This window comes from Lissotriton vulgaris, chromosome 7 (assembly GCF_964263255.1).
Source record: "Lissotriton vulgaris chromosome 7, aLisVul1.2, whole genome shotgun sequence".
In the NCBI taxonomy this organism is placed as follows: domain Eukaryota; kingdom Metazoa; phylum Chordata; class Amphibia; order Caudata; family Salamandridae; genus Lissotriton; species Lissotriton vulgaris.
The window spans coordinates 598,820,728-598,846,236 of record NC_141695.1 but is presented as its reverse complement, the minus strand read 5'-3'; the positions used below and the strand labels follow the sequence as shown (position 1 = coordinate 598,846,236).

Sequence of the window (25,509 nt, the reverse complement as noted above, 5' to 3'; positions counted from 1 at the left end):
CGCAGCAGGAGGTTAGAACACGCCGGAGGTGATTGAAGACCGCATCGCAGCTCCGCAGCCATAAGCCAGCATCTAACACTTGCCCACCATCGGGACACAACCAGCAGCCGTAGGCATTCAGGCATTCAGGCAGCGTGAATTGAGGCCTCTCCCATCAGTGGCCTCCTACTGCACTTTACAAGCTCCGGTCCTCCCTCTGGGCCCCGTTAGCACGGCATCAGGCCATGGGGTGGTCACAGAGGCCTCCCCCCCACACGGCACTGGGACGTGAGACCGGGGATCTAGGAAAACAGAAGATACCCCAATAGACAGATCGCCTGTCTCGGTAGCTACGGAAGGAATAGTTGACCACACCTCCCCCGGGCTTGATACCATTGTGCACAGCAGCCCAGGGTCAGATCCGACTCTATCCCCTTGGACAAGTGAGCCCCCACCGGCCAGCACGGGCACCAACCGTCGGGACGGCCTATAAGTACACACCGTCAGTCAACCACAAGCCGACCGGGTACAACTAGTGGGCCTCCCTGCGTACAGCAACAGGATATAAAAAAAACATGGGATGCCAAAGCATAACAGGGACACCACAAGTACCGGCGAATCAGAGGCAGGCCTCCCCAGACCCTACGATCACCCACTCCGAGGAGGAGCCCTCCCGGGCAGAATTCACGTCAGACAAGTTGGACAAGGTCCTCAATCAGACATTCACGGGAGACCATGGAAAACAGATTCGGAGAATTAGCCACGGACCTTAACCTCCTTCGAGATGATCATAGGAAATTGGCGGACAAAGTCAAACGGGGAGAGAAGACACTCCAACCCATAGAGCCGAAAGTGCAGATGCACCAGGATGCCATAAAATACCTGCAGTTACAAGTAAAGTCCCTGGAAAACAAGACAGACGATCAGGAAGGTCGCTCTTGCAGATGTAATATCCGCATCCTGAATCTGCCGGAGGGGTCCGAAGGATCCAACCCCCTTAGATACATTGAGACATGGATTAAAACATTCACTCAGACAAACGACCTGACCCCGTTTTTCCCCATAGAGAGGGCGCACCGGGTTCCGGCCTGCAGACCACCAACGGGATCGCCACCCAGACCGTTCCTGCTGAAATTGCTCCACTACCAGGACAGAGACACTATTCTACGAGCTGCTAGACAGAAAGGACCGCTTCGAGTGGAAGACAAGCAAGTCATGTTGTTACCGGATTACTCTCGGGCTGTCCAGCAACAAAGAGCCACTTTCCTGGCAGTAAAACAAACACTGCGACAAAAGAACATACAATATGCTGTCCTTTTCCCTGCCCGTCTCAAAATCTTGCATGACGGAAGCACACATTTCTACACTGACCCTGCAGAGGCGAGTGACTGGGTGGAGCAACGGCTGTCAGGACTGGAAGGCCACAGAAACACACAAAGCCATCGGCCCACTGGCCGTCAAAGACGACAACACAAAAGAATCACCCCCAAGCAACTGAGCCTGCGCTCAGATTCTCTCGCGGAACACTCCCCCGGAGCGCAGAAGAGCACTGCAAGCCGCAGCGATAGTGAGATCGACAGGGGCCAACTCGGATGGCGAGAAGGCCCCACATCTGTTCACTTCAGAAGAGCAAGTCAGTGATGCACACACCTCCCGAGATTGCTCAGTCACTCCAATAGTGACCCCTCAAACGGCAGACACGCTGATATAAGATCCGCTTGACTGCGAGGCGACCATGGGGTGCACTGTTCACGACTGAATCGGCTCCCGAACAGAGGACACTACTATGAGTACATACTCAGGGGTGTGGAATTTATTAAAATATCTACTTGTCCATGGGGCAGGTTGTTTCATAATTCTACTTGTCCTGTAACAAAATCCACTTGTCCCTTTGGTGCCATGTAGTGCGGCTACAAATTATAGCAGCAATCTCATTATAAAAGAACGCTGATATACCCTCTCTGATTATGCCAGGGCTCTTACCGTAGTAGTTTTTGAATACCTGCAATCCCCTTATGTTGCCACGTTTCCGCAGATCTACATATGGGGCTGAAAGTAGTGGTAATCAATAGTTCTAGGGTTAGAATGCCCTTTTGAGTCTATGCAAACATACTAACTTGGATGTTTTAAGGGGTTTCAACAACTTTTCTCTTATCTTTTCCCATACTGAGAAATGTTGGAATTTACTCCTGACAATGGCAGACGTAAAACTACTTCCAGAGTTGGGAAAAAAAGTGGTTGGTGGGAAAGTGAATTTGCAAACACACTGATTTTCGCATGAGCAGATCGACACATGCACATTTGCTAATGCTAAAATGCAGTTCACAAATATTTTCTAGGAGTACTACTTCTTGTCCTACTTCTGTACATGTTTGGGAATTCACAAAAACCTTATAGCTGCACTTAATGCAAGGACATATACCATGGGTGCACTTTTGAGAATTTCTTTAATAATTGGGCCTCTCATATGTTCTGGTGTGGACCATGATCTTTTGTGTTTATTAAAATCCTGTCCGTCTCTCTCTCTCTCTGTCTGTCTGTCTGTAGCTGCTGGCTTCACTGTGTTTGACAGCATTCTGCTCTTTCACTAGGAGCACATAAGCACACAAAGTAGTTGTATTCAGTGCCAGTAACTACTGTGGCAGTGTGTGCTTTTTAAGACCAAAAATGTTTTGCTTTTGCCAATGTTTGTTATAATGGTGAGGGTCCGGCAGCTCCCACACCAATAAGGTTTTACAAAAACCATGCCAAAATAATTCACACATTGACAAAACTAAAAAGTTTACCACCAATTTCAGACCTACTGCTTTGCCAATGCTTGTTTATTTTTGTTTACCATAATCTTATTGAAACTGATTTTCCATTATGAATATTTTTGGGAAATAGTAGCAAACATCCACGCATGTTACTAAATGATGCTGCAAAGAAATGGTTCCTGTAATTTTACAATAGTTTAGTGAAAGGTTTTCTTTTTCCTGCTTTCATTTTTTGTGAACATTTTATTTTGAAAGCAAAAAATCATCAATCTTGCTTTCAAGCTTCTTCACATATTTGCATCAGAACAGAGAGCATTCTGGGAGCATTATACATAGCCTCCTCATATTGCTAAACCTTGAAAATGTTGTACAAATGTTTATACTGGAACCACTGTCAGTAGTGTAGTAAGAGCCTTACAAATAATGAACCATAAATACAAGTTTGAACAGTATTAAAATTTGGACAAAAATATTACCTTAACTGCAGACAGTGCCCTTCCCTGATCCATAATGTGGTACTGCAAACTGGCAGCCAAAGGGTTTGTGCTGCAGGGGGTTGGGCCTACTTGTCCCAAGGACAAAATACACATGAACACTTGTTGCCCGGGGGGGGCGGAGCTAGCCGGCGTCAATGGCGGACGCGTAAGAGCGAAGCTCCGAGCCAGCGCCGATACCTATCCGGCATAGATCCTCTAAAAGCAGTGCCACACACAAATAATCAGCGGACGTCGTCCCCACTATCCCTAACGGATCTCCGGCTGCAATTTGGGCGGAATTCGGGCCAGGGAAGCCCTACTTTGCCCGGCTACCCTACTGACGCCGGACCAGGCCCGAATCCCCGGCCTTTCCTAACTGGCGAAGCCGAGCGACGTCACCCGACGTGCGGCAGAGGCGAGCGGACGGCTGGGGGTCGGACGACGCTTACCGGAGGCTGGCCCACCGGCTGCCCCACGCTTCGGAACCACGCACCGGAGGTGCTGACTCACACCCGTGAGCCGGTGGGAGCGACGAGGGAGGCACCGGTGCGACTGCAGGGCCGGTTGCGGACCACGTGGTGACCACGGAGCACCCCAGACGTAGGATCGGCCCGGGCCCCAGACAGACTTCCATCCCCACAGCCGAGGTGAGCTGGGCTTTGTTGAGGGAGCGAGCAGCCTCCAGAGAGCTGAGGACTCCCCCCACGAGAACGGACTTCTGTTACTGCCCTGGGCCATACTGGAGGTACTGGAGGGCGACCTACCGGCCATACTTGAGGACATCCACGAGCATCAGTGGCAACACCGGGCCCCAGCAGGCTGCACTCCATACGCGGCCCTGCCTACAGCACCACTGCAGCCTCTCACTGCCATCGAGGGTGCACGCACGGAGCTCTGGCATACAGTGATGCCCCTGTCAGAGAGGGCCACTGCTTCCCCGAAAACTTCGCGATGGTCAAGGGAGACCGGACGCAAACGAAGCTGACGTTCGAGCAGCGTAGGCGGAAGGAACCAGAACAACCGGCTGCCCAGTCTCCGAACGCGGCTAGTGACCAGAGTCCCTCACTGTGCGCAGAGATAAAAGAGATGCTTACCACTATGGAGAAGGGGCTGCAGGAGGGTATGCCGGCCATTGGGAGCAAGATTGATGCGCTGGCATATCGGATGGACCGGATGACAGAAAGAGTGGACAAGCACGCGGAGAGGCTGGACATGGCAGAGCGCCGACTCACTGAGGCGGAGGAGGCGCAAACCGAGTGGGACTCTGACCGTAAACAATTTGGTAGATTACTTCAGGTCATCCAGGAGAAGTCGGAGGACTTGGAGGCGCGTTCCCGGCGCTCCAACATCCGCGTCACGGGTGTGGCCGAGTCGACCCAAACGGGCAAAATGGAACTGTTTATTGAAAAGCTCCTGAAGACGATGCTAGGGGACGACACCTTCTCGCCAATGTTTATAGTGGAACGCGCCCATCGCACCCTCGGCCCGAGGCCTCCCCCGGGCGCCAACCCGAGGCCGATTATAGCGAAATTGTTAAATTACAGGGATAGAGACGCTGCCCTCAGAGCGGCCCGTGAAAAGGGCAAACTACAGTACGAGGGAATGGACATATCGCTATACCCTGACTTCACTTCGAAGGTCCAGGAGGAGAGACGGAGATTTGTTCCATACAAACAGCAACTCAGAGACCTGGGCCTGGACTACGCCATGCTCTACCCCGCGAGACTACGCATCAACAGGCAGGGGCACTCGCATTTCTTCACGGATCCCAAAGAACTGCAAAAATCCTTGAAGGTTTGGATGAAAGATACCCGGGGGAGTCCGAGTCCACACACGGCGGAGCGGAACAGTAATGGGGACCTCGAGGAACAAGACTGAGGAACAGTGGGCGGCATGCAGTGCAATGAGTTTCACCGGTTGCTTCAGCACCCCCGATTCCCCTCGTTGGACTGCAGGGAGATAGCCGCTCGGAGCGCACTGCCGCAGGCCCTGGACTATTACACGTTGACCTGTGGGTGAGATTTGTGTGTTTTGTACTGGGGCCTCCGGGGGGCTGCGCTTGCACTACTGGAACTCCCCTAGGCGGGACTTGGCGCCCAAATGCGAGACACAGGAGGGTACTGGAGAATCTGGGTGTGGGGGGGTGGAGGGGTGAAAACTCGCACACATTGGTGAAATGTGGAGCTTCGAAGACACTGCTAAATCTTGTTAACGGGGCGCTGGCGAAGGGGCAAGCGGAAGGACACTGTTTGATAGTCCTAGTAGGGAAGAGGACGACAAAAGGACTACACAGGCTACCTCTGCCCCAGCGCATACTGCGGTTACGGCTCGGATCGAGCTGGTATGGGGAATTGTTGCATGGGCTGGAATGTGGGGGGGGGGAGGGGCACTGGCACTTCGGTCACACCAGGTTGGGGGTTGGGTGACTGTGGGAGGCGGGGGGAAGCGAGAGTTGGAGGACTCGGTCACACCAGGTTGGGGTTGGTTGACTGTGGGTGGGGGGGGAGATGGGGGTTATGGGTTCAGAACTGTTCGGGGGGGGGGTCCAAACTGTGCTCTGAAATGTTGTGCACCTCGGAGGGCGTAGGCGGATGCTGCGGACGGAGGGGGGTGATGTATGGTAGGGCTTTGACATTGATATGCTTCTTTAAGGACAATGGCTGATGCATCACATGATGACTTACTGAGTGACACAGAGACTCTCAAGGCTGTTACATGGAACGTTAGGGGGCTAAATGATTACCGAAAACTCCGCAAGGTGCTGCAGTACCTACTCCGACACCACATAGACCTGGCGCTTTTGCAGGAAACTCACTTGCCCGACACCAGCAAGATGCTCACGCACAGGGGGCTTCAGGGTAACGCCACTTACGCGGGCTTCACCACACACGCAAGGGGGGTTCTTACATGGGTCAACCCGAAATCCAAGTTGTCTCTCACACTACTGAAAGCAGACCCGGAGGGAAGGTTTGTGTTGAGCAGGTGCGTAGGCAAGGGCCACGACATGCTAATCATGAATATCTATGGCCCGAACTACGACTCCCCTGACTTCTATGCGGCAGTGGCGGGCCACTGCGCTGCATGCCCCGCTGATAGAATGCTTTGGGGGGGGGACTTCAACTTCACATTTAATGCAGAGATGGATAGGTCGGCGGGCCCCCCCCGGCGCCCGGCGGCGGCCGCTCTGCAGATGCAGGCTGAAATGTTGCGCCTAGGGCTGGTGGACGTTTGGAGAGATAGGCACAACGACAAGGGGGGATACACACACTACTCCGCGTACCATAACATCCATACCAGGATAGATTACTGGCTGTCCACACACACGCTGCTCCCCATGGTTAGGGGCTGCAGGGTGCTCCCCCGCACCCTGTCGGACCACTCCCCAGTAGTTCTAGTACTGACCACTCCCAAGCAGAGGATCCCTCCGTTCACGTGGCGCTTCCCGCCATACTCACTACTAGATGAGGCGTTTAGGGCTGACCTGGGGGAGGACATAGATACCTATTTCGCCACTAACGTAGGCTCAGTGGACAGTTTTGGTACAGTCTGGGAGGCATTCAAAGTGTACGTCAGGGGGGTAGTCATGGCAAAACACTCCAGTGTCCTCAAGGCGATTAGGAACAGGCTTAAGTATCTTGAGGGGCAGATCGCGGACTGTGAACGCCGCCAGCTACTGGACCCGACGCCACTCGGGAATGAGTCCTTGCAGGGCCTACTGAAAGAGTTTCAGGAGGAGGCGGATAGAGAGGTTAGACATCTAGGAAAGTACGCGACAGCGCGCTCTTATGGAGAAGGAGAACGGCCTGGAGCACTGCTGGCTAGGATAATGAAGGGCACTAGGCGCAGGCAGACAATCCCGGAACTGCAAACCCCGGGGGGGGAGAGAGTCAATACGGAGGATGACATTCTAGCGGAATTTCGGATTCTATGAGGACCTATATACTACCAAGATCACTGGGGTGGAAGACCAAATTGACAACTATTTAGACTACATTAAGATGCCGTTCCTCGAGAACTGGCAGAGGGAATTCCTGATGTCCCCTATACTCCGTGAGGAGATATCGGACGCGCTAGACACCATGAGGTCCGAAAGTGCGCCCGGGATTGACGGGCTGACGGTGGCATTCTATAAGGCATACAAGGACAAGCTGTTGCCTTACCTCTCCACCCTCTTTGACGAGATATGCGAGTACGGCGCTATGCCGCCCTCGATGAGAGAGGCGCTCATCGTCACAATATTGAAGCCGGGCAAGCCTCCTGATCTTCCAGGTTCATACCGCCCCCTTTCCCTTCTGAATGTGGACGCTAAGCTTTATGCTAAGGTCCTGGCGACCAGACTGGCACTGGTAGCACCGGAGTTGGTAGCCCCGGAACAGGCAGGGTTTATCCCAGCTAGGAACCTCACTTACAACATCCGCACTGTCATGGGGGCCATGCAGCACACTAGGCATGATACTAAAGCCATGGCGGTCTTCCTCGATATGGAGAAGGCCTTTGACTCTGTGGAGTGGCCCTTCATGCGTAAGGTGCTGAAGAGGCTGGGACTGGGGGAGCTATTCCTCCAACTCCTGGGCGCGCTCTACCATATGCCCACGGCGAGGATCAGGCTGGGGGACGCGGTCTCGGAGTCGATCGCCATTAGCAGAGGCACGAGACAGGGGTGCCCCCTCTCCCCGCTACTATATGCACTGGTGGCGGAACCACTGGCGTGCGCAATGCGGGAATACCACTCCTATGAAGCCATCAGCTACCCTACTTACAAGATTGGCATATCCACGTATGCGGATGACACTCTGTTGTACATCAGAGACCCGGCCAATAACTTGTCTTCGGTCTTGAGGGAAGTGGTGAGGTTTGGCGCACTCTCGGGACTAAAGGTCAACTGGCCAAAATCAGTGGCCTTCCCGCTGACCCCTATCACCGAGCCTTTCGAGATGGATTACCCGCTCCAATGGTCCACAGAACCGGTGAGGTATTTGGGCATCATGCTCCATACAGATCCTGATGTGATGATAAGGGAGAACTACGGGGTTGCCTACAGTAAACTTGTGGACGACGTGGAGCTTTGGATCAAGCTTCCGCTGTCACTGATGGGCAGAATAGCTATGATGAAAATGGTAATCCTCCCGAGATTTCTGTTTCTCTTCAATAACCTCCCGATGGTCCTTTCGAAGGCTTTCTTTGAGACCATGAACAAATTACTGGTGAGACTGGCGTGGGCTGGAAAGCAACCTAGAGTGCAATGGAAGGTGTTACAATTGCCATACGAGCAGGGAGGTCTGGCTGCTCCAGACCTGGAGCGCTACTACAAGATTGCGCAGGCCTCCCATCTCCACACCTGGATTCATGGAGACCGGGACATCCCGCATGTGATCCTGGAGCGACTGTTCGCGGATCCCACCCCACTTCCGGCGACCATATGCGGACCCAAGGACCGCAGGGTGGGAGTACTGGACTCTCTCCTGTCCACTAACCATGCCTGGCATTCTATATTGCAGCGACAGGACAAAGTACTGATGTACGCATCCAACATGCCGATACAATGGGCGCTATGGCTCCCAACATTGGCGGAACCTGGTGTGTACAAGGCCCTCAACGACTTAGGCGCACGCACCATGGGTGACCTCTTTGTGCAAGGGAAGGTGAAGACGTGGGAACAGCTCGCGCACGGGGGGGAGCGTGCCTCATTGCTTCAACGTTTCCAGTATCATAGGGCGAGAAGTGCGCTGCTGGATCTATTGGGCCCCGACCTGGAAGAACCCCCTGAAGTCCCGGAACTAGTGTACATCATAGATACTGAGAACCCGAAGAAACTGATTTCGAGGCTTTATAGGATAGGTCATGAGCACACTGCACTACACTACACTAGGGCGCGACTAGCCTGGCAGACTGATCTAGGGACTCCAATTGACGACGGCATGTGGGGGTACTGCTGCGCGGCCTCCAGGCGCATTTCCCTGAACGGGCGGCACCGTTTGATCCACTTTAAATTCTTGCAGCGGGTGTACCACACGCCGGAGCGATTGCACAGATACGGCCTACGGGACACGCCACGCTGTGAGAGATGTCATGCTCCAGTGGCGGACTTCCTGCATTTAGCCTGGTGGTGCCCAGGAGTTCAGAAGTTCTGGGCCTGCGTATTTGCAGAACTTAGCAATATAGTGGAGCTGGACTTGACACTTAACCCGGCCCTCGCGCTGATGGGATACACAAAGGAGATGCCCGTCACGGTGAGGAAGCTGGTGAGCATGGGCATGCTCCTTGCGAAAAGAGTAGTGGCACTGTGCTGGATGAGGGGGCCCCTTCCTACACTGAAGAGGTGGTCTAGCGACATGAAATACTGCAACACTCAGGCAGACGCATACAGCGAGCTCCTCCCGCCCCGAAGCCGCCCCAAAAACTTCTGGGGGCTATACCAGACATACCTAACCTCCAGAATGGACGAGGATGCATCCACTGAGGGGGAGGGGGAAGACCAAGACAGTGACCCGCACATAGAGCCCGGATAGAGCCGCGCACTGCACTATAGTATGCCAATGGGTGGGAGACGCTATCACACCCCTGCCTGTGCGAGACATTGGGAGGCCCCCTCTAGGTTGCTGGGAGGCTGCGAGTGGCGCGAGCCATAGCCTATCACCGGGACGCGCACTACCAAACACGAGAAGCACAAACATGGGACCAGTTGCGGGGTGGGGGGGTTCATGGGAGGGGGTTTTGGTTGGGAGAAAATGATAAAAATGTACAGTTTTGTTTGTATACATGCAGTGCACACCGTAACGCAGACAGGACTAGCGGGCGGGGGTAGCCCTGCTTGATCCGTATTGCTACTGAGACCTAAACCTTGATCTATAGGTCCTGCTGCTTGCTATATGTAAGTGCCATGATTGTGGCGAGGCAGACCACTGCCGGCCCGTGAAGGGTTGTAGGCGAAGGGCTCCTCGTACATTGTAATGTGCTGTTATTTTTGCATGATAAACAAATAAAAAAAAATAAAAAAACACTTGTTGCCCTTGACCCCAAACAATATGTCCTGGGCGTCGGGCTATAGGAATTCTACATCCCATGTCATGGGACACAGTGATCAAATATCCAGAACAGGCACAACATGACCTACCAGAGTGGAACGTCGCAGATGGAAAATGAGGATGGGGAAACCTTAGGCATCTCTGATTCAACGTCACAGAGCGGGCGGCCGAGACGCCAGTGACTAGAGGAGCTGTGCAACCACCCCCTTCAAACAACGAACTAAAGACAATACATGAAGTACAGTCTGGACATATCGTCCGCAACGACATGTCCTTTAAGTTGGGAATGCTCCCCATTGTTCAGGTTTAGTTTTCCCCTGTCTCAAGTTTCCCTAATTTCCCTCAGCGGAGCAAACTAGCGAATTTGTAAGATGTAAGTGGGCGGTTGACATTCGGAGGGGAGAGGCCGGGAGGGGTTAATGGGCATCGCGAATACACAACCTCCTCGTAGACACTACACGACATGACCACCAAGATCCCCAACACGGATATAAAAATTATTACGATAAACGTCAGGGGCATATACATAGCAAATAAGCGATACGCTGTCTCTGCATATATAAAGAGACAACAAGCACAGATAGCTCTCCTACAGGAGATGCACCTGTCAGCGATCGAGGTGGATCGATTACATTGGAAATGGTGGGGTATTATCTGCCCCACCACATACTCAGCATTCGCCAGGCGTGCCCTAATATGGATACGGCCTGGGACCCCCTTCGGGGAGCAGTCGCGTACCATAAATAAAGAGGGTCGATATTCCATGATAGAAGGACTGTTGGAGGGTTAGTCAGTACTGTTGGGTAGCATATAGGCTCCAAATGTAGACCAGGATCAGTTTTGGAGACGTCTTACAGGGGTACTAACCCAATGCACCTCGGACCCGTGGCTCTTAGCGGGTGATTACAACTGTGTTCTGGACACCCGACTCGGTAGATCCCATCCCCCGGCGCACTCAGCATCACACAAGGTATACGCATAGCGGGAGCGGAATCCAGACACTAGATATTACTCCATCCCAAAAATCTACGAGTGTGGCTCGACAGATTCCTTTGCTCCACAACACTGCTCCCGGGGGTACAACACACAAGTCAAGTCAAGTCAAGTCAAGAAATTTATATAGCGCGCTACATACCCATAGGGTCTCAAGGCGCTAGAGGGAGGGTGGGGAGTTACTTGTCGAATATCCAAGTTTTAAGTTGCTTTCTGAATGCTAGGTGGTTCTGAGTAAGGCGAAGGTGAGTGGGAAGTGAGTTCCAGGTTTTAGCTGCCAGGTAGGAGAAGGATCTACCTCCCATAGTGGTTTTGTTGATGCGAGGAACCGTGGCAAGGGCTTGGTTGGAGGATCGCAGCTGACGGGAGGGGGTGTAGAAGGACAATCGTGTGTTGAGGCATTCGGGCCCAAGATCGTAAAGTGCTTTGTGTGCGTGGGTTAGGAGGCGGAAAGTAATCCTCTTATTTACGGGGAGCCAGTGGAGGTTTTTCAGGTGATCAGAGATGTGTTCTTTACGCGGGATGTCTAGTATGAGCCTGGCTGAAGCGTTCTGGATGCGTTGGAGTTTTTTCTGGAGTTTTGCGGTGGTACCGGCGTATAGTGTGTTTCCGTAGTCCAGGTGGCTCGTGACCAGTGCGTGGGTGACCGTTTTTCTAGTTTCGGTGGGGATCCAGCGAAATGTTTTTTTGAGCATGCGAAGTATGTTGAAGCAAGATGATGAAACGGCGTTGACTTGTCTGGTCATCGAGAGTGAGGAGTCCAGGATGACGCCCAGGTTCCGTGCGTGGTCCGTCGGGATGGGGGCTTTTCCAAGGGCTTCTGGCCACCAAGAGTCATCCCAGGCGGAGGGGGAGGTGCCTAAGATGAGGACTTCTGTTTTCTCTGAGTTCAGTTTCAGACGGCTGTGCTTCATCCACTCGGCTACTTCTTTCATTCCTTCGTGTAAGTTGGTGTTGGCGGTGTTAGGGTCTTTGGTGAGTGATAGGATCACTTGAGTGTCATCCGCGTAGGAGATGATGTTGAGATTGTGTTGGCGAGCGATGGCCGCAAGGGGGCTCATGTATACGTTGAAGAGGGTGGGGCTGAGTGACGATCCTTGTGGTACGCCGCAGATGACTTCAGAGGCCTTTGACTTGAATTGTGGGAGGCGGACTCTCTGTGTTCTTCCGGTGAGGAACGAAGTGATCCATTCCAGTGCTTTTCCTTGGATTCCTACGTCTCTGAGGAGCTGTAGAAGGGTGCTGTGACAGACTGTGTCGAAGGCAGCGGAGAGGTCGAGGAGGATGAGGGCGACTGTGTCTCCATTGTCCAGTAGAGTTCGAATGTCGTCTGTTGCTGCAATGAGGGCGGTCTCAGTGCTGTGTTTGGCTCGGAAGCCGGACTGTGAGGAGTCGAGGGATTTGTTGGTTTCGAGGAAGGCAGCGAGCTGGTTGTTGACAGCTTTCTCAATGACTTTGGCCGGGAATGGAAGAAGCGAGATGGGGCGGTAGTTTTTGAGTTCGGTGGGGTCAGCTGTGGGTTTTTTCAGAAGGGCGCTGAGTTCTGCGTGTTTCCAGCTTTCCGGGAAGGTGGCGGAGTTGAGGGAGCAGTTGATGACATCTCGGAGGTGTGGTGCTATGATGGAGTCTGCTTTGTTGAAGATGTGGTGAGGGCATGGGTCAGTTGGGGATCCTGAGTGGATGGAGTTCATCAGGTTGATGGTGTCCTCAGTGGAGATTGGGTTCCAGTCGTTAAGGATGTTCAAGGGGGGTGAGGGTCCTGCAGAAGATTGGGTGGGTTGGTCTTCGGGTCGGTTGTCGAAGCTGTTGTGGATGTCTGCGATTTTGTTGTGGAAGAAGGAAGCTAGGGAGTCGCAGAGGGCTTGGGAGGGGGTGATGTCGTTGGAGTTGGCTGATGGGTTGGTAAATTCTTTGACGATGTTGAATAATTCCTTGCTGTTGTGGGCGTTGTTATCTAGACGGTCTTTGAATGCGGCTTTCTTGGCAGACCGGATTAGTTGGTGGTGTAAGCGGGTGGCGTTTTTGAAGGCGTCCCTGGTGCTGGTGTTAGGATCTTTTTTCCAGGCCTTTTCGAGGGAGCGACAGTGTTTCTTCGATTTCTTAAGATCATCGTTGAACCAGGATGCGTTTTTGCTGCCTAGCTTGATTAGGCGTTTTTTCAACGGTGCTAGGATGTCGGCGCTGTTGGATAGCCATTGGGTGAGGTTAATGGCTGCTTGGTCGGGGTTTGAGGAGTGGGCGGGGGGGTTTAGAAGAAGCGATGAGGAGATCTGGTCGCTGGTGATTTTGTTCCAGTTTCTTCGCAGGGTGGGTTGAGGATGGTTGTGGATTGTGGTCTTATTGTAGGTAAAGTGAACGCAGCTGTGGTCCGTCCAGTGAAGAGCTGTGGTGTGACTGAATGAGACATGTTTGCTGGAGGTGAAGATAGGGTCGAGAGTGTGACCTGCAATGTGGGTGGGGGTAGTGACGAGTTGTTTGAGTCCGAGGTTGGCGAGATTGTCCAGAAGGGTGGTGGCGTTGCTGTCGTTGCTCTTTTCCAGGTGAAAGTTGAGGTCTCCCAATAGAATGTATTCCTTGGAGGGGAGGGCGTGTGGGGTGATGAAGTCAGTGATGTTGTCCCCGAATTGTGCACGGGGTCCTGGAGGCCGGTAGAGGAGGGTGCCTCCGAGTGTGGTCTTGGGGTCGGTGTGGATCTGGAAGTGAAGGTGTTCGGCGCTAGCCAGGTTGACGTCTGAGCTGGTTGAGATGCGGATGGAGTTCTTATGGACGATAGCGATGCCTCCTCCTGTATGCTTGATGCGGTCCTTTCGGATGATCTTGTATCCTTCCGGAATGGCGATGGTGATGTCTGGGGCTGAAGAAGCATTCATCCATGTTTCTGTTAGGAAGGCGACGTCCGGTGAAAAGGTGTCTAGTAGATTCCAGAGGTCGATGGCGTGCCTGTGGACCGAGCGGGTGTTGAGCAGAATGCATTTAAGGTGGTTGGTGTCAGATCTCTGGTTGGTGTTAGTGGATGAAGAGTTGTTCTTGGTGCCGTCGAACTTGCAGGAGTTGCAAGAGAAGGGTCCATGGGTGTGTCCAGGAGCGGCTTGGACGCAGTTGGGGGAGCGGCCGGGGTTAAGGGCTAGGAGGGTGGTGGCATCGTAAGTGAAGCGAGTGGGCTGGGCATTACGGGGACCATGGGGTCTGGCGCTGGGCGCGGTCCAGGCGCGGACGGGCGTAGACGGGCTTACCTTTGGCGCACCTTCGGCGCGGCCGTAGCGCGTGGACGCTGCGCGTGGGTTCATCTATCTTAAATGGATAGTGGGGGGGGCGGAGCGTGGGAGGGTCAGCTGGGAGGCGGTAGCAGGGAGGCGGGCCAGGGGAAAGCACAACAACAAAATGGTGGGAGGGATTGAAAGCGAAACCCAGCGCAATGGCCTCAACGAAGGAGGGCTTCTCAAAAATCAATATTGCACAAGCGCTAATTTCAAACAGCAATTCAGTCACCAGAGCTACGATAACACAAGCGCTCTAAGGTACGACGCCCAAGCTCTAACACAAGTGCTATGAACTGCGATGCAAATGCGCTCTAAATTAACACAGCAATTCAGTCAATTCTTTCAGCAGAGCTACAATACCAGACACGAGTGCAGAGACACGAGTGCTCAGTGAAGGTGCTTCAGCTGTGGGAGCGAGGGGGAGCGACCATTCGGGACGAGGTCCAGGTGGTCACAGTCTTGCCTGGGGGGTGGAGATCCCTCTGTACGTGAGTGGGAGGGTCAGCTGGGAGGCGGTAGCAGGGAGGCGGGCCAGGGGAAAGCACAACAACAAAATGCTGGGGGGACATCCAGACTAATAGAATGGAATGCATTCAAAGTCGCAGCTAGGGGCATTGTATACAGCAAATAGTGGGAGTGCGTAGGACACTCCAAAGATCACTGCAACATGCGGAGATGGAACTAGCGGCAATAACGCAACAAACAGATGCTGATGGCGCCACTCCCGACCAAATAGCAGTGGCTAAAACATCCTATGCAGAAGCAATGACGGACTTACGCAAATACAACTTCCAGGCATACGCCTCCTGAGTGCACAGAGAGGGCAATAGAGTGGGGACACTCCTGGCTTGGCTAGCCAAGCAAGACACGGATGTGAAACCGATTACGGAAATACTTGATAAGGCTGGGGACCCTTTGACACTCGCAAATAGATATTTTACGCACTTTTCACGACTGTTACTCGTGTCTATCAAGCCCCTACACACGCACACCAACACAAGATTACCCAGTTCCTTCACCCATTGCCTATTCCCCGCATAACACCAGCAGACAAAAAAGCATTCGACGTAAAGATCAAATCCCCAGACATCACCCACGCAATCAGAACACTGGCACGTAACCAAGCTCCAGGAAAGGACGGCTTCCTGCTTGAATACTACAATACATTTGCAGCCCAAATGATCCCCCGGCAGGAGCCATGTACGAGGACGCATTGGGCAGGGGTGAGCTCCCAGGCTCGCTCAGGGAATCTATTCTAGTTACATTTCCCAAACCACACAGGCTCCCCGCCTCGTACAGACTAATAACGCTGTTAAATGCAGACTGTAAAATATTAGGCAAAATCCTAGCAGATCCTTGTGCCGTTGATCCACCCCGACCAACGCGGCTTCGTTCCAAGGCGCAACACCTGGCAGAACATACGAAGATTGTTTCATGTCCAGGACAGGGCACAACTGCAATTTCCTAACGCGGCATGTCTGATCTTGGACCTCGAAAAGGCCTTTGATACCTTGCTATGGGCGTACTTATTCGCCATCCTTCGTAGAATAAAGTAGGGCCTACCCTGATTAAGTATACACAACTCCTCTACAAAGGCCTAACGTCACGAGTGAGAATTGGTAAATATACTTCCGCTTCCTTCCCGGTCGAAAGAGGGACTAGACAAGGGTGCCCCTTGTCCCCCTCCTATTCGCCCTGGCATTAGAACCCCTAGCAATAAGGCTACATCAGTAGGGCGGCACTTGGGGTATTCAGATAGCAGACAAGGTGCATTGCGCATCATTGTATGCAGATGATCTTTTGATATATGTCAGAGACGTCACAAGTAACCTCACTCCAATATGGGCCTTGCTACGAGACTTGGCGGATGTCTCTGGCCTCAAAGTCAATTGGGCCAAGTCCACGATCTATCCACTGAGCCCACATCTAGCCCCGCTCGACACATATGCTGGAGCTCACACACTTGCCTGGAGCACTGGTGCACCTAGATATATTTGGGGGATACGGTTGTTTAATTCACCCGAGGACCTGTACGAAGGGAACCACTGCAAGGTACTAGCGAAAATTTGCGCAGCGGTGGGCTTCTGGAAGATACTACCTCTCGCCTCCATTGGGCGAGAAGCCCTAGCAAAAATGATCATGGTCCCCAGACTCCACTATCACTTCACCAACCTCCCTGTGATACCGCCACACCCCTTCATTCGGGAGTAAGGCACACTACTAACCGCACTGATCTGGGGAAGAGGTAGACATAGGGTGGCCTTAACCACAAATCAGGGAGGGCTTGGAGCACCATCCTTTGAAGCATATTTTCTGGCGGCTCAACTCCAATGGTTGCCACACTGGATAGCGGAGCGCCACATAGGAGAAACAATCACGGAGGAGGGTCGGATACCCCTCCCAGCAATCCAGAGGTTACTAATGCCAGGTATGAAGCCTCTTCGCACTTACCCCATCCAAGTATCCATACCCCAAAGTGCATGCTAAAAATCCATCGTCTGTCCAGGGGGAAATCCCCTTACTCACCTCTGCTTCCACTGTAAGGTTCCCCCAAAATGATAAATTCTATACCACTCGAACCCTTCAGGTTTGGACTGATCATTCAGTCACAGAGATGGAATCCCTGTTTGAAGACGGACAGCTAAGGACATATGCACAAATGGCCGCTCACTATGACCTACCCCCGGGCCAGCTCCTACTTCACAGGCAACTACTAGACAGTAGTCGACCCGACTGGGACCTCAATGAGAGGGAGCCCCCGACACACCCGGTAATACACACTATACTGCATATGGGGGCAGGCAGACAGTTACCTGGCTATTAAAAGCCGCTCGGGAACTGATCCTCCGCTCATTAGACTCACTACGGCAGACATAGGAAGACGAAGCGGGACGGGTATTTAACGATAAAGAGTGGGAAAAAGCCCTAGAATATCCCCAAAAGATCTCCAGGAATGCGACTTTTAGAAACATTCAATTTAATTTCCTACACAGGGCGTACATCACCCCACACCACCTTCACCGTTTTTATGCTGACACACACTTCGCCTGCCCCCGCGCTGCCAGACTCCTGAGGCGGACTTCAAACATATGTTCTGGGACTGCCCCGCCGCCCAGTAATATTGGGACAGAATACATCAAACCTTCCAAGAGACGACCAACATTCTGACTATGTCATCATGGGAAGCCAGTGCCCTCGGAATTTTCCGCAGGCGGAAAACCGAAAAGGTTCTGTACAGCTTCGCCTCATTAGACATGACATCTCACCAGTGCATACCATAGGGTAGAAACGTCGACAGTTATCCCTGCTCATGCCCCACAACCCACTGTGGCTTAAGAAAAACAGGAAATAGAAGGACTGAGCTAATTTGTAAAAACTGGGGCAGATATTTCTTTTTAAGTCCTGCATTCTGTATATTATATGCACACTTTATGTAATATATCACATGGTGACGGATATCACTTTGTTCATGTATTTCCCCTTAATTACATGTCACCTGGTTGAAAATCGAAATTATTCATAAATGACAGCCAGGAAATGAATTAGTAAATATCACGTATGGAAATAACTCGCTTTTATGTTTCATTTTTCAAAGTCTTGAAAGCATTTTATTAGACTTCTACTTTTCTTTCCATAAGTCATCCGTAATTTTAAGAACATCTTTCCATTTAATAATTACATTCTAGTAGATGTCTTTTCCTTCATTTCACAAAACACTGATTGGGAGCCATTATATATTTTGTATTCTGTCAAGAAGTGCTCTGAAAATTAGGCGGAGAAAGCCAATCATTTCATAAAGTGTGTACGTCTTTATGAATTTCTTGGGGTTGACAGGAGGATGTCATGGATTCACCTTGTGAGGTTTGCAAAAACAAAATCAATCAGCTATTACCTTCCGCAGTACTGGAAATGAAAGTTTGAGACAGACCAGCTTAACTTATGCAGATTTCTCCTGGTATTTAAAAATAGAACCTTGACCCTCGTCCTTCCAAGCTTGATTCCTCAAATAGTAAGCGAGTGGTAAGGGAGCAGTGGGACTAAATGGAAAAAACTGCATAAAATAACTGAGGTGGGGCAAACTATTCTTCCTGCCAATAATCATGTCAGGAGGGAAAGTTCCAAGTAAACAAAATGACGAGTGACATTAGATGAATTTCGAGATCTTTCAGACATAGCGCTACAAACTATGCTCATAAGCTCTCTGCTACATACAGGATGTTGGCTGTTTTCTTCATGGTTTATTTCTGTCAACTGGACTTTTCCTAGGCTAGCAGTTCAACCCAGATTCTGATAATTTTTTTAAACTAAGATTTTTCTGTGATTATGTAGGAATATGTATGGTGATTATTACATAAGCATTTTAATAGACTTTCAATTACATCAAAACAAGGCAACTATTTCAAATCTTATAAAAACAATTTCACTCAAATCTGTATTCCTAAACTCAACTAATTTTACCTCCGATAGCACTCTCCCCGACATGCTACTAAAGCAAAAACTATGCTTTCTGTTTTCAAATGGTATTCACACTCTTCCTTATATCTCACCCCTCTTAGACAATGCTAATAAAGCATTTTGTACTGCACTTCTGCTATTTTAAATGCTGTACGTAACAGGTGTTACTTTCAGATACTTCCCAGGTGGATCTACTGAGGGTATGAATCTAATGCAGTATCATCTGCCAGAGCAGCTGCAATACTGCCAAACCAGGTGGCCCACCCTACTGGGCAGAAACAATGTACTACAAACCACCACCATGCAGGTTAAGAAAGGAAAAAACTAATAATCGAGGCAATCCACCTCTGATCATTCATTTAAAAGGAGCCTTACAGCTCAAATCTTCCATTAAAGCCAAACAAGCAAGAGACTCCCCAATCCACACTTCCTTCTCACTTACAAATCAATCTCAATTTAGTCTTCCAAACCACCCTTTATGTACAACAGTATACTGCTCCCCAGACAGGGTTACACTACATAAATACCAACATGTAATCATATAGGAAGCACCCTACAAAGGCCCATTTTATTTGGACAGGTGGGGCATATGTCGTATTACTGTGAAACATCATCCCCGCTATGATCCTAGTCTATTTCAGCCATCTACAAAGAGGGGTTGTCTGAGCAGCAGGGACACTCACTTGCACTGCTTGAAGGACTCCATGGCTTCCTTCCAATCCTGCTGCTCAAAGTACAGCATTCCACGGTGGTAAGCCCTGTATGCCTGCAGTGACATGAACAAGATTAAACAGAGGGGTTACATAGGAAGAGGACCGAAGTGACTTTAAATGCTTCAGAAAACAAATTCAGTTAATGCTATCTTTCATATATTAGGTTTGTAATTGTCCTGCCTCAGCCCCAGGAACACTGGAGAAAAGTAAACACAGGCTAAAGCAAGTGAAAGATATTGTGAGGAGAGCGGGACAATGAAACATGATGCCCAATGATCCAAGACGGTTGCACATGTTTTAGATCAGTGCATCAGAATACTGAAATGGCTCGTTCACTTAAAATAAAAACAATAGACCTACTCAATTTTTGCTGATGAATTCATACAAAATGACACATCTAGACATTGCCCCGGTGTCGATAACAATAAAGGAAACAGAAATCCCACCTGAGCCTCCAATTTGGTCTTCGCATCCACCCGCTCACTTTCACACAGCATCTCTAGCTCTTCAGCACGCTTCACTGCTTTGCGTAGACGCGACAAAAGATGGAAGCGCTTTCGAGGTTCGGTGTTGGACTCTTGCTTCAACTGCATGGCGTAGCTCCATGCCCGCTCAGCATCCATAAGGATAAGCAGCAAGTACCTGATAAAGAATAGTAAGTAGCAGACCCTTTACTAAAAAAGAGAAAGACCACAAAGCCATGTACTCTGCCTATTCCATGTATACGCTAACTATGCATATTTTGTTTGCTAACAGTCATCAATACAAAATGTTGTCCTAAAGCTTTTGTAATGTGTAAAATGTGCTTTTACCACCATAGGCAAGAACTACAGCATGGACGTTTTCGTGACAGATGATGCAGACACTCACACAACCAGAATGGCGTGTTAAGTGTCCCAGGTCAGTTCACGTCTATTCCCAGCTCACTGAAAGAAACTTTGCGGTATTCTCTCAGCCTGCCCACGATCTCCTTGTTGCCCAAGTGCAATCTAAATTAACAGTGCCTGGAGCACAACTTATAGGTGTGGCTATTAAAGAAGGGACCAGGGTTTGCACCAGGCAAGAATGAGTGATGTGGATAGCTGCACAATGTTGCAACAGCTATTGCAGTTGTGGTTACCTGTAGGAGTACAGCAGCTGTTGACCAGTAGTAGTGGATAGTTATCTTTCACAAGAATTTAAAGAAAACTGGGCAATAGCTGTGCATGGTGATGCCCAGAAAGCATGAATTTTATTGCTGTGATGCACATAACAGGGCAGCAAATATTACAGTGTTGAAGAACAGTCACAGAGCAGCACCTATTGTAGCACTACTATTTAGCAAAGAACAATTTAGAAGCAGTAGTGCAAATGTTCAGCACATAATCAAGGCAACAGACACTGCATTACAGTGTAGAACATTAACATGGCAAGAGTCACTGTACAATTGTAAATGCTTCTATATAGTGCATACTACCCCTAGCAAGGCTTTGAAGCGCTTTATGGTTGTACACATGTATTATCCCCATCAGGGCGTTTGTTTTTCTGTTGGTTCGGGATATCACAGCAGTGAGCAATGAAAAACATCTTTTCAAAGAAACAGCCTTTCATTCAACCAACATCTGCATATTGCCAGCTTCCACAATCAAGCATTTGCAATGCAATAGGTTTCGCATTAACGAGAGTTTAAGTTAGTGGCATTGTTAATGACAATACCTTTTATTTTTCTGTTTTGATAATTAACACATAAATAAAGGCATTATCATTTAGAATGGCAATAGCTCAAACTCTTGTAAATGCGAGACCTATTTTATTTCAAAGACGCGGACACCATGGTTCCGGGCTGCTTGGAAAGGGAAAGCGTGCAGGACACGCTGAATGTTGCAGGAAAGCATGTAGTGACTGCAGGAGGAGAAAATAGTACTTACAGACTAAAAAAGACATACTGTTTTTGAAGAAAAGAGCAAATATCACTACAGGGAGCGCTTTATAGACAATTTAACTTCCTTATTAAAAATTAGAAGGTGCATCCCTGATTACTTTAGCGCCCAATTTCCAAACTGACTATTTTGAATCATTTGTTTTCCCTCTAGATCTAGTCAATGAAATAATAAACATTTAATATAAAAAAAATTGTAAACATGTTCTCTAAATAATTACTTGGGAGACGTAGTAAAACGGAGTCGCCAATAACTTCCACCGTTGACAATTTACCGCTCAAAGTTGTTTTGAAACTGTTAGTTGCCCTTCCCCTACCTACGCCACAGCTTCATGGGACTGCAAGATGCTCAAGATTGTTGTTTATCCATATGGAGACTTCCTGGACCGATCTTATTTATTTCCGGGAAAACAAGAAGTGCTCTGGGGCTCCGAAAGACACAGCCTGGTTTTCAACCTCGAGTCTCCAAGAAGAGGGGGATAAATTGGTTTTTCTAGGGAGATGCAAACGAAAACTACGGAGGCAAACTAAGTATTAGAGGGCGAGGAAGATGTAAGGTGAATTAGAGTCAAAAGGAGAGTGACAACTTGCAGATAAGGGGCAGATTAAGAAACGTGTATCGGAGGTCAAGAGCACTTACAAACAGAACAAGCATTTGCAATGCAATTGATCTCACATTTACATACGTTTGAGCTATTGGCATTGTAAATGACAATGCCTTTCTTTATGATTTGGTTTTTAAATCATAAATAAAAAGGCATTGCCATTTACAATGCTGATAGCTTAAACTCTCGTAAATGAGAGACCTATTGTATTGCAAATGCTTGTTTTCAATGGGTGCATGGTAGAGCTCCTTGTTGGGGTGATTGGTGGGGGGCGGGGGGAATTGAAGGGGGATATCGTGCAAACAGCACGTCCTTGCCAATGTCACTCATTATTACCACCCTGAGGTGTGCACTCCGCTCCCACAAAGAGCACTGCATTTTTAGGTGTGCCTTTTGGTTTCTTGGCCCTCGCTGGAGTGTTATACATTATTTTCAAGCATTGTACATATCTAGCACAAAAGCAGTAAGTCAAATTAAGAATTTTTCACAAATGCATACCAATTTTATCTAATATTAAATGAGAAAGCGCTATAAACAAAATCCAATTTCACTATTATATTTCCACCCTAGTAAGAAATAACAGAGAACACTGGTTTGGTCTTGAGCATCAATGCATCTCAATACTTTGGATTGTTTGTTACTTTTTACAACAAGGGAAGTGACCTTTATAATATATTTGATGGCTTGAATCCTTCTTTAAGCGAAAAAGGTTTTTAGTCACAACACAGCCGAAGGATAATGCAGAACAAATATATCCACGGCCATCATTTCCTAGCCTTTTGTGCTCTGTAAGGAGAAAACTTAAACAAAAAAAAACTGTCGCAAACTTCATGGAGCACAGTTGACACACCCGGTAGTGGGAATGTGCCTGCCTCATCTGCCAGTATATTAAGAGCACGAGGGGCATGTAATTAAAGTATTGTCTTATATCTCTTCTCTAGCATGACTTTTTTTGCCCATCACCTTTATTTGGCTGCTCACACAACACCACATTTGTGGATGATTTGCCCTTTGCGCTTTCCATTCACAAGCATCGTTCTCCTTGCATTGAAAGTGCCTTGTTACGCAAAGAGGCGTATTTGATCATGAAATTTGACAGCATAAATAGAGGACTGAATTGTATGAGTGAACTAAATAGAGTCTAATTCAGTTACAAATTTCATTCTTCTTGAGGTCGTGGTCTCAAAATACCGGTACTCAATAGTTTTGTACCTTTCATTGCACTGACACTCCGTTTGCGTGCATCCTGGAGTGATATCTTCATTCAGGCAAAATTCACTTTCCACCGAAATACAATCCCAAAATATACTGCCCCTTGGTTGCAGGCAGGCCCCACCTCTCGGGCCAACTCACTCGCGGTCACGTGATCACATGACCCGGTAAAGTAGTTGAGAGAATGGCTGATGGCTCTTCCTCCTACGCGGTATGAGTGAATATTGGAAATTAGGACGAATTTTCCCAAAAGGTGAGCCGCTTGTTTGATTTGCAGAGAGTAACCTTTCCCTGCAATTGCAAAAGACGCAAGCTGCTCGGTACACTCTCAATATTATCAACCTCCCTATCCTCCACAGATCGTAATCAGAACAGACTCACTTAAACTAAACTCGAGGCTGCGCTCCTGATGTGTAACCAGCCCACGAGTAAGTACACCCGAACACGATCGCTTCCATAAATTGTTCGGTTAAATGTTTGATATTTGGCTAAATTGTTGCCCCCCCCCCCCGTTTGTTTAGATTTTGAGACCCTAGTACCCTGACCCGAGAAGTAGCGAACGCCAGTGCAACATACCACGCCACACGAGAGCAAGACAAAGGTAATTCTCGTTAATGCGAGACACAAACACAACACGGCACAAACCATGTTTACAAAATCATTGAGACTCAGATATTTTGTTGCAGGGTGGCCCTCACTGCATGAATATACAACACGAGTTTACAAACCACGTCCGGCATTGGCCAGGTATGTGGTTAGCCCTTTAGCTAATGATAAAAAGAGCATTGTAGATATAGTGAGAAGCGCACTACAATTTATTTCCGTATGTTTGTTTTTTGTCACAAACAGTTGGTTTTTAAGAAAGGATTCATCCAGCCCTGATGAGAGTTCGGCAATTCAAAAAACCGGGACTCGAAACGCGTCGGCTACTATAAAAGTGCCAGTTAGATCTTTGGACATTTAGAGTATTGCAAATATTCACCCTCCCAAAATGGAAACATCATGTGTTTCTTAAATGTGTAAATGTGATTTGAAGTTACACATTTCAACTGTTTGACCGATTTATTGTCATCACAATTTGTGTATTTTTCATTTATGTAAATGGATTTCTTCACATATTTATGTCAAGTTCTAATGTATTGTTACATGGTGTAATAATGAGATTGTCTGTTTAGTAGATTATGTGTCCCCATCTGTGATTTGATTTGAACATGACGAATAATTAAAAGTAAAATAGGGAAAATTGATGGCCAAGATAAACGTATTAACTTTCGTTTATTGTTTTGTAGAATTAACATAACAAATTGATTGGAGGCTCAGGTAAATATCCAGTTTTCTCATTCACAAGCTGGCATATGGAAGCAGCTGACGTAAGCGTGCCGTGCACTCACACAATAAGCGTGGACATCTCCTGTCCGGGCATGGAAGCAGCTAACTTAAGCGCGCCGTGCCCGCACACCATACATGTGCACATCTCCTGTCCGGGCGCGTGCACATCTCCTGTCCCCCTTAGGAAGCAAAATTGACGACAATAGACCTCGCCAAGCGAGCAGCGCAAGTGCTGTTTCGCTAGGCGAGACCTAAAAAATGGACCGCCTGTGACAGGGCAGAAAACAGAGCCCGATAGGGACCTGTTTCGAGGCCTCCTTTAAAAAACTGCTGTTTCTTAGCACCGGTAAGACCCAGCCCACTGAAAGCCAAGGCGAATGCATCAGGAATGGAAGTATAATTTTTCTGGAATGGATGGTGAATGTCCCTGGAACTGAAGATGAATGCCTCAGGAATGGAGGGTCCTCAGGAATGGAGGGTGATTGCCTCAGGAATGGAGGGTGAATGCCTCAGGAATGGAGGGTGAATGCCTCAGGAATGCACTGTGAATGCCTCCGGAATGCACGGTGAATGCCTTAGGAATGGAAGGTGAATGTCCTAAGAAATAAAGGTGATTGTCCTAGGAATAGAAGATGGATGCATCAGGAATGGAAGGCAAATGCCTCAGGAAAAGAAGATGAATGTTTCTGGAATAGAAGGAGAATGCTTCAGGAATCGAATGGTCAATACCCTAGGGATGGAAGGTGAACGCCTCAGGAATGGGAAGCGAACGCATCAGAGATGGATTT

At 49.2% G+C, this 25,509-nt stretch overlaps 1 protein-coding gene across 2 annotated transcripts in view; it reads right to left on the bottom strand.

The window, feature by feature from the left end:
- The window catches only part of SRP68 (signal recognition particle 68), a 280,497-nt gene that overhangs the window by 179,387 nt on the left and 75,601 nt on the right, over positions 1 to 25,509 (bottom strand). For both annotated transcript variants that reach the window (XM_086930712.1, XM_086930713.1), the window contains exons 4-5: positions 20,104 to 20,299; positions 19,628 to 19,710 (exon numbers count right to left, since the gene is read on the bottom strand). In XM_086930712.1, coding sequence (XP_086786838.1) covers positions 19,628 to 19,710; positions 20,104 to 20,299 — 279 coding nt within the window. The remainder of the gene's footprint in view (positions 1 to 19,627; positions 19,711 to 20,103; positions 20,300 to 25,509) is intronic.